The sequence below is a fragment of the Epinephelus fuscoguttatus genome, linkage group LG11 (genome assembly GCF_011397635.1).
Source record: "Epinephelus fuscoguttatus linkage group LG11, E.fuscoguttatus.final_Chr_v1".
In the NCBI taxonomy this organism is placed as follows: Eukaryota; Metazoa; Chordata; class Actinopteri; order Perciformes; family Serranidae; genus Epinephelus; species Epinephelus fuscoguttatus.
Genome location: NC_064762.1, coordinates 4275186 through 4285426, shown reverse-complemented (window position 1 = coordinate 4285426; position 10241 = coordinate 4275186). Strand labels below are relative to the sequence as shown.

General features: G+C 41.6%; 1 protein-coding gene across 1 annotated transcript; it reads right to left on the bottom strand.

The window, feature by feature from the left end:
• Nucleotides 1–638: 638 nt before the first annotated feature.
• Nucleotides 639–7616, bottom strand: LOC125897560 (T-box-containing protein TBX6L-like). The gene is made up of 2 exons (XM_049590963.1): nt 7381–7616; nt 639–1844 (listed from the first exon to the last, which is right to left on the bottom strand). The coding sequence occupies exon 2, from the start codon at nt 1806–1808 to the stop codon at nt 639–641; it is 1170 nt and encodes a 389-aa protein (XP_049446920.1). The 5' UTR covers nt 1809–1844; nt 7381–7616.
• Between the last annotated feature and the right edge of the window lie 2625 nt (nt 7617–10241).

Below are 10241 nucleotides of genomic sequence, written 5' to 3'. Positions count from 1 at the left end.
GTCATTAGAATTTTTAAGCAACTCTTTTCAGGTCATTTCCTGGTTTGTTTGTTTCTCTTGTCTTTTATTTTCTGTTTTTACTAATGTCTTCTTTTTGTCGTTTCTTCTTTCGCTGCTCATTGCATTTTTCCCATGTTTTTGGAAAAAAATCAATCCAAATTGCTGAGGTTTCAAAGGGTTCACTGATGAAAGACCAGCCATTTCCCAGGATTGATCAAATGGGACATTATTTAAGGTTCCTACGGCGTAAGGTGAGTTGGATTTAAAACTTTTTTAATGCCACTCTCAATGAAATAAGACATATTGACAATAACCAAAATTAAAGGGAAAAAAATGTGAACGGACATCAAAAACATTGGGACAAGTTTGCCTAAATGTTTACGGCAACATAAAACATGACATCTAGAGTGGGACACTTGAAAAATAACAAACATATTATATTAACATAAAAGTTTCTCCTTGGTTTGCCTTTAATGACATTTGTGAGATGCGTTCAGTAAATTATTAGAGATTTATTTTTGAGATTTTACAATGCAATACTGGATTGCATTAGATTTTATAGATAAATCTAATAAAGCAGGCCCTCGGTGTAAATTAATGTGTTGCGTACAGAACAAATGCATAAAACTTCACCAAACTTACCTCAGATTATCAGCTTCCTCTGTCTTGTTTTCACTGAGCTCTGCAAGTTTTAAAATAGACGGCTGAGCGTCTGTCTTCACCAGAACTTGCCCGTCTGTAGCGACCCGCTTCAGACGGGGGTTGTTCCCGTCCTCCCTGAAGCCTTTTGCAAACGGATTGTGATTAATTTTCAGCTGCGTGATCCGAAAGTTCTGGTAAGTCGTCACAGCCATGAATTCAGTTTGTGGAAAAGTGAAGGTCATGCACTCTGGTCCCACCACCACGGGCTGGTCAGGTGTGGGTGCGACCCCATCTGGGACAGGTATCACATGTAGTCTAGGAATGTAGCGATGCATGGAGTTCAGGGTTATATGACCATCCTGGTCTTGGACATTATTGGTCAGTTTGAGCTTGTAAAAGGACACCAAGCTACCCATCCAGTCTGAGCCTCGGCAGGGGGAGTAATGGTGGGAGAATGCCCGGATCAGACCCTGGGCCTGGTGCTCTGCTCGTCCACTGACCTCCCATTTAGTCGTGCTCCAGCGGTACCTGTACTGGTCTGACGGAACAATGGAAAGGACCAGACTGTACTGCCGCTCAGGATCTAGGCCAGCCAGGCGATACCTGCAGTACGGGAACATGCGGCGGCCCTGTTTAGTGAGAATCATCTCAGTTCCACAGCTGTTGAACTGCTTCCACACACTGTTATTCTCCAGAGTGACACTCACACCTTTGAAGGTCAACACAGCAGGAAAAGCATTTTCCGGGTTTGGACCGCCAAACGTTTTAGATGGCAACCCAGATAAAGACGGTAGTGATTCTGGTATGTTGACAAGGCTTGTCCCCGTGCATGTTAGAGAGTCTGATGCTGATGTGATGTGTGAGGTAGCTGGGCTTGTTTCAACACTCCCTTCAAAGGCCATAGGTGACGCTGCAGCAGGCTTGGCTGGGCTGGCTTCAGCAGGTGAGGAGAGAGCTGAGCTACAGTCATTACTTGCCATGGAGACGGCTTTGTTCTCAATCTCCGTCTCGCTAGGGATGTTAGGTCTCGTAGTGGTCGGTTCAGGAGGAGAAGAAGGGACAGTAGTGGGAGGGACTGAGGAGGGGACATTAGTCGAGCTCCCCTCCTCAGCCTCCAGTGCATGGGGGTCCTCCATTGATGTGAGACTGGAGTCTGTCGTAGGCATCACCAGTTGCTGTGGCTGTCACACTTCATTTGATACCTGACAGAAAATGACATAATAATGTTAACTATATAACACAGCATAGGTACAACATGCATTCAGAGCTAATTACCTAAACATAAGTCAGCCCCTCCTGGATGTTGTAACTGACAACAATCCCTGCAAATTAAAGCAGCCCCCATGAATTCTGTGCAACCTTGCGATGTTGACCAATCATCATAGTTTCCCTAGAGTTTCCCCAATCGTAGCAGTCCCCCACAGCAGACTCCCCTCCTTTTTTGTGGCTGTGCAGACACAGACCCGCCTGACATGAATGTGTCACAATTACCAAAAAAAATAACAGCTAAAGACTGAGCGAAGCAAATTCCAAAATGTTCTGCACAAAAGCAGGGATAATCTGTTCTGCACCACGAGTCATGAAACTACACCCATTAACAAACTTTTCTATCACAAAACACACTTGAAGAGTTTCTGAAACATGTTGACAACAGACAAGACAAATCACAAAAACAGAAGCTTTTACATCTGGATCTACTGCACATGCTGACAGAATCAAGTTAGATGAAATAAACATAGTTAGAGGCAAGGGGACAGAGCTGACTCGCCTTTGACCCCCCCACAAAAGGTAGTGACAGCGCCAAAACAGTGTCTGTATCAACAGGACAGTCTGCAGGGCGGGATCATAGCCGATGACGTGCTATGTGTGTGACCCACTGTGGGAGATTTAAAAAGTAGCTACTAGCAATTAGCAGCTAACTCATATAAGAACAGCAGCCATAAATGTCCACAAATTGGGAAAACAACGAGGTCCGGGAGCTCCTTACCCTCTGTGCAGAGGATGGATCAACCACCACATGACAGAGACGGTATATGATGGTTATTGATGTGTTAAGGCCATTGTTATTGTTTAGAAAGCGTTTATATGTCACATTAGAGGCCGACGCTGATGTGTTACATCATGGCATAAAGAATGGGCTTAGTAGCGGCCCTATAACTCGATCTCTGTGAAAAAAGGGCTAAAAGCAATTACAGGTGATCCAAGCATATGAAACAAAAACAGCTATCATTTACTGGAACATTTAGCCATACGCTACCATTACAACACTGAAAATATATATTTTCAGATAATCTTGGCACAAACACTTCATAGAGACACTGACTGCTGGCACACATGCTGGATATACTGGCTGCTGATTATAAACATGGTATAAATGTAAAGTGCAACATGTGAAATGAAATGAAGAAATAATACGACTACAGTCAACGGATCAAAGCCTTGTTTTCATATCATACAAAATTAAAGCACATTCAGCCGTTGGTTTCTCATGTTGCTGGTTGTGTGAATGTTTTGTGAGCCATAGAGCACCCAGGCCAAATTTCAAGATATCTGATCTGCATGATTCATAGAACAGCTCATCGTGTCCGACAGGAATTCAAATAGGAATCAAACCACTGCTTCAAACCAGAGCAATTTTAGGATAGGTTGTGCACTCCTGGGAAATGAATTAGCTGCTGATGGGGACATTATAATGCATTTAAAACCATGGGCCACATGTGGCACTTTGATGAGCTGCTGGTGACTTGTTTCCCTGTGTCAAAGAGATACTTCAACGATTTTAAACCAGGTTTGTATTAAAACAACGTGGGTAGGATGGGTAAACTGCTAAACCTCCCTCCATCCTCCCAGCGCACACAACTCCCTGCCCATTTGCCAGTGAAAATCCATCGGATGACGCATTATAAACCAAGATTCTGTTGCTGCATTGTCTAATTCGGAAATGTTTTCAGATTCATATTTTAGTGTACTGTTTGGCTTTTTTACAAGGGTCTTTGACAAGGAAGTGGACGCCGTGGGGATTTACTGGAATGGAACCAAATGGAATATAACATACTAAGTGTGTTTTCTTTGGTGTATAATACCCCAAAAATAAGAATCATTGTGTGTTCACTGACTTAGAATCAGCTGTTTATATCTACATAGGGAGCAGGTCTTTGTCTATAGAGATTGCCAAGTTGCACCACGTTGTTTTCAGTGGTTTAAATCATCAAATCCATTTGTTGTGGAGAGGAGGAGACCTCTGCGGATACTTTGGCTCCCTGTAAAAATGTCTGGATCTTAAATTATCAGAGAAAATATCTGTTATAAGCTCTGGTTAAAGCTCAACTAAGTCATGTAATTGGACTACTGTCCTTGTCCCAGTATGCAAGCACAGGAGAGGAACTGATTTATTGACCACAGTATGTCCAACTCTTCTACAATAGGTGCCGATATGCCCCCTTTCAGTTTGTTAATACTGGACCTTTTTCCGGTTGATCTGTTACGTCACAGACCAAACAATCGACAAACAAGTTAGCTACTGTTAGCTAGCAGCTAACTGGTACCATGGTGGACAACTTTACAGCTCTGTACATTTGGTCCGTCCAAAAAGTCACAGCTCTGGATGTAGATTTCGCCATGTTGTTACCGGCTTCTTTTTTTGTTACGCATTTAATGCTAATCGAGCTCTGGGTCAATGCCCGGGGTGGGAACTGTGGAGTGTGTGCACAGCGCCTCAGCCAGTTTGGGTCTGACTGACTATATACGTGCAGGAGGAATGTGACTAGCAATCTTATTATCTGGTTGTGTTAGTCCGACTTTGAGAAATTCGATTTAGTACGATGCCAGTCAGGCTAACATGTTTACGTGTACTTTAAAAATCTGGTTTTAGATAGACCAACACAATAAATTGATTTTCTCTGATGTCATGTAACACAGTGACTGTTCCTTTAAGGACATGTCAAAAATATATTCATTAACCATATCTAACACATAACAAGCCTGCTTTCTTACTGAGCATGTGCAAGTGTGGCTTCACATTAAGAAGAGGATGATTTAGTTGTGATGATGTTGCATAGACCTTGATTTGCAACAACAGAATAAAAAACACAGCATGCAACCAGCTGATGTTATATACCCTCATTTGCACATAAGACCACAGAATTAAACATGTTAAATGAAACCACAAATACCTAGACACCAGGTGGAAAACAAGCTATAGGACATAAGAAAATAAACAATAAAGACAATAAAAACAAACAATAAAATGCCAAAACCAATATGTCTCCATATCTCTGGCTTGCATCCCTCAAAATGACACGTGATAAATATTATAAAAGCATAATCAAATGGCACGAAGGTGGTAACGTCTGAGTATTTTTAGTGTAATATGTCATTTCTATTTGCAATGAAAAGTGGACTTTGGTCCCGTTTATACGACAACGGTTTCAACTGAAAACAGTAAACTTTAGTTGCGTTTCGGCCGATTGTTTACACGACACCGGCGTTTTCGGTGTCTGAAAATGCAACATTTTGAAAATGGGTTCCAGAGTGCAGTTTTTTGGAAACGGCAGCGTCTCCGTTGTCATGTAAATGCAATATGCAGTTCCTCTGAAAACGGAGACTTTTCGCACATGCGCATTACAGTTCCAGTCACTAGGCATACGCGAGAAAGTCGACCGTCACAACAACAATGCCGAGCTCTGTTTGTGCTGCTCACCCTGTTGATTTGAAGTGTACATCTGTTACTGTAGCAACTCCATCTCATCGTCCATCCAGACAAAGTTATCTGTGCATGCTTTCGCCAGTGTGTCTTCTTTGTTTTGGTTTGTAATCACCACGTTGTAGAGGAAGGCGCTTCAGTACAGGCGCATGGCGTCATGCCGTGGTGTTGCTTTTGCAAATTTACACTGCCACCCATTGGCCTGGCGTGCATACTGCAGCGTTTCCAGTAGATTTTGCAGCTCCGTGTGAACGGGGATCGTTTCAATAATGTCGTCATATAAACGCAAAAGTTTTTTAATACGCAAAGAACAGACTTTCCTGTTTATAGAGAAACCGTTGTAGTCTAAACAGTGCCTTTGTCTTAGTGAAGTGAGCTGCGACACCTCTATGGATTGACTGCCTAATATTACAAAATTTAGGACGTGACTGACATGCTTTGATAGGCCTCGATTTTACAGATAAGATGCATTAAAAACAGACATTTTGTCAAACATTTCTACCTTTGCAACGCTAATGAAGTCATCTCCGTCGCTGACAGAGAACAAGCTCATAACGAAGATAATAACGAATACTAACCAGGAGAAATTTCAGCATAACATCACCCAGCTGAGGACATGGCTAACATGCTCGGATAGGCCTGGATTTTATGAATAAGAAACATTAAAAGCCTACATTTCATTAAACATTTCAGCCTTTGCAGCAGTAATTAAAATAACAGAACAAGCTAATAACATAACGGATGCAGATAATTCAGCTCCCGGTAAAAACCTCCGCTGAAGGAATTTTAACCAGGAGAAATCAGAGCTGGTTGCAGTCTGCAATCTTCACCTCTAGATGTCACTAAATCCCCCTATATTTTACAAACTGTTCCTTTAAGGACGTGCAAAAACATATATTTATTAACTATATCTAACAACTAAATAATATAATAAGCCACCTAAGATGAGACCACAGAATAAATCCTGTTAAATTAAATCTAGACCAGAGTTTAAAACCACAAAGACACCAGGTGAGGAACAGCTAAGAATTAATAAAATAAATAATAAAACACCAAAACCAGTATGTCTACATATGTCTGGCTTGCATCGCTTGCAACAACCACGTGACTAATATTACAAATGGCACAAGGTGGTAACTTCTTAGTATTTTTTTTTTTTTTTTTTTAGTTTAATATATAATTTCTGTTCACAGTGTGAGAGAAGTGGACTTTAGACCTCTCTGGTGTGACTGACCAATAGCCTGCCAGCTGAGGACATGGCTGACACGCTCACAGAGGCCTGATTTATGTTTAACACACACTAAAAACACTCATTTAATTAAACGTTTCTACCTTTGCAGCACCAATTAAATTATGTCCGTCGACGGCAGACACCGAGCTCATACAGTAACCTGTGTTCCTGTTGTCCTGCCCTCTCTGGGTCAGTTCACGGATCACACAGATGCTGTTAGTCCAAAGGTGTTAACCGGTCAAACGGCTGCATCAAATGAATGATCCCCGGTGTGTTTACCGCTCAAACTCCAAACTGCCCTCCGCGCGAGTGTTTTGAAACTCAAAATAAAAAGCAACGCGGAGGATTTAAGTAGTTTGACAACAGCTCTGTCCTCCTCACACACCGCAGCGAGGAAGGCCGCCCCGCTCCTCCACTCGCAGAGTTGGAAAAGTTGCAGGTTTCACTGTCGCCTCACCTTCTCGACGTCGGTTAAATCCCTCGTGGCCCCACGGTGACCGCGTTCACGGCGGAAACTCCAACTGTTGCGCGTCGTCGTCGCCGTGAAAAGAAGCGGCCTCGGTGAATCCCTCGAACATAAACACACACTGGCAAATGGAGGCCGAGAGCCACGCCAGTGTGCTCGCATCGACCGACCCGAGCGTGCACGACAGGGAAGCCAAAGCGCATGCACAACATCACCCCCCTTCAATGGCGCGTGATTCCCGGGCCGCCAGCGCGAGAGAAGCGGGAGTCCTCCACCACCAACACCACCAACACCACCACCATCCCTCCTCTCTCTCTCTCTTTTAACGCTTGTTCCCACCTCGAGCTCTGTCCGCGCGCCGGTCAACTCTCAGCAAGTTTGCACGAGGATGTTTCGGACGTGTTACTCCTCACGTGAGAGTACGTACCCGACACTTTGTCCTCCTTCCTCCTTATTCCCTTCACTTCTTCCACCTTTTCTCGACCGCATTCACATTCTCACCCTGACACACACACACACACACACACACACACACACTCCTCTCTGCCCCTCGCGCTCACACACACATACACACACATCCGTGCTCTCGGGCTGTGACGTAACACCATGGCGGTAGAGCTCCAGGAGCCAATGCGCACGCTCCCTGCAGGACTTTACCGGCCAGTTGTTTCATCATGGTGTCAGTGGTCTGGGGATTTGACCCAAACACACCCCGAGGAAAAATAAATAAATAATAAAAACTTATTTTACAGCACGGAACAATACACGTTTACTTGTTTACACCCCTCGCGACACTGTCAACATTTACCTGCACAGTCTGAACCTATAACCTGTATTTATGTTTACAGCTGCAGAAAGACGCCGCAAAACAACGTCGGCTGGCTTTGTTTCTCCAAGAAAATGGCGGCCAACACGAAATATAATAATGTGCAAATTAATCTAATTAATTGCTTGCACTGTTAATAAATAACCCCGAGCGAACCAACGCTGTATAATCTTTATTTTCTTAATTTTGTGGTCTTCCTGGACTCAACTTTTCAAAATAAATGAACGCCATCACCTATAAACTTGTGAGATATTCAACATCCAGCCACCAAAACCTGCTGGCCACAGAATAAGCCAAACAAATATGGACACTGACTGCAGCCAGCATTTAAAGTCGACTTAAATGCGTTAATAAATTATATCTATTGTAAAGTAAAACAACAAATGCAGCAGAAGGCAGACGGCTCCCGTGTCCACCTCTGCTCTGAGTCAATGGCGAGGGCAGGAGGGGGGTTGGGCCGCCTCCAATGGCTCCCTGCTCCAAGTAAAAATATCTTTAAAAATAAATAAATAAATGCATAAATATATCGTGCATGCATCACAACTCTTAGCCTTTGTTTGCTTGTGCTTAACTCCAAATAGCAGCTGACGAAGTGAAGTATCATCATCTAAGCTGTTTGTGTTTATTTGTTGTGTAATAATGAAACACAACAAATGGCACGACTCCCCTTCAAAGATTACACGCCACACTATCGGTTTATAATTCAGCCTGCACACGTATAAACACTGGATTATGACAGCGTGAGGACTAATGTGTGATCACAGCAGCAGGGCGGGGTTTAACCAGGACGAGGAAGTGGGAAAGAAGCTCCATGAACCCATCTTTGTGCTGCACGTGGGGATCTCGTGGCGATGTGCTGCAGTCTGTCACTATGTGCAGTTAGTCCTAAAAATCTGTGCACGTGTGCCTCGATGAATTATAGATAAAATATATTTAGGATAATTGGTAGTGAGTGATAAGGCTGCACATGTAGTTAACACGTTTCATATTAAGATAAATGCACAATAAATCTGCACAAAGCAACACCTGCCATACAAATATAATATTGAATTAATATATCCATTGTTATTTTTCCAATTTCTCCAGTAATAGGAACTATGTCTACTGATAAAGGGACATTTTTGTTTTGTATTAAGCATTAATGTAGGATTATTTATTTATTTACAATATTTACAACAATACACAACAAAATAGGGCAGACTGTGGAACAAGACCCTGTGAATGGAGAAGCAATAAACCTTCTGAAAAGGGCAACAGAGATAAAAAAAAATTAATAAAAATGAAAATATCCAGTTACTGTTCAACTTGAATATTAGATTTGAAATGTTTGATGAACAGGTAGAAAAAATTCTAACACTGGGTTTGACTTGACTTGACTTAACATAATTTTGTTAAGTCTAAAAATCAAAAAAATGTCAGGTATTTTTTTATTAGACCATATTGACTTTTAAAGTAATCATTGCTGTATTAAAACCACACTCTGGGCTGTTGCTCTCATCTTGTGATGCTGTATTAATCCTGACCTTTATGTATTTATTTATATATAGACAGTGTTGGGGAGGTTACTTTTTAAATGTAATAGAGTTTCTCTGTTAGAAATATAAAAAGTGATGCAACTATTTTAATTACTACGTCAAAGTCATGTAACTTTTTTACATTTTATTACGTTTTTGATTATTTTTAAAAAGTGCTTTAAAGTGAGCAACAAAGCTGTAAAGTGTCTGCAAACAGGCTATACCAAAAGACGACTTCCCTACACTGCGACAAGATGCCAGGCAACACACTGAATGTTTTATTTATTATTTATTATGTTTTACTCTTTTTACAGAACAGAATGGAGAATGGATGTCTTTGTAATCACCAACATTTTGATTAGTAACTGTTATGTAGTTACACATTTTCTAAGTAACTGTAACTGATTATAATGACATTTATTTTATAATTTAATTAAGTGTAACTAGTTATTCCTCAACACTGGTTGTAGATTGTGCCAACTGTCAGTGTTGGGGTGTAGCGAACTGCATGGAATTAGTTATGTAATTTACATTTTGCTGGTACTTCAGCTATATTCATATTTATAGTGATTCAAGTATTTTAAAAAATTGCATTTTTTGAGTAGTTGCCTACTGAAACTACAAACAATTTTGGGCTATAAATGAAAAGAAATTATTTTTTATTTTTAGTTTATCGTTGCTCCTTCACTGTAGTTGAACTCCTTTATCCACAGTTAGTTATGAGCATTGATTATTTAGCCTGTTGACAAATGTTCAGAGAGGTTGTTGCATGTTTTTAGAAGTTACCTGGCAAACTGAGTCAAGGGTGTTAGTTTTGTCTCAACACTGGGGCGGGGGCATGTATGAATCGTAAAGTCTGC

Coding starts and splice junctions, on each gene's coding strand:
- LOC125897560 (XM_049590963.1), bottom strand. CDS start 1,808: ATGCCTACGACAGACTCCAGTCTCACATCAATGGAGGACCCCCATGCA.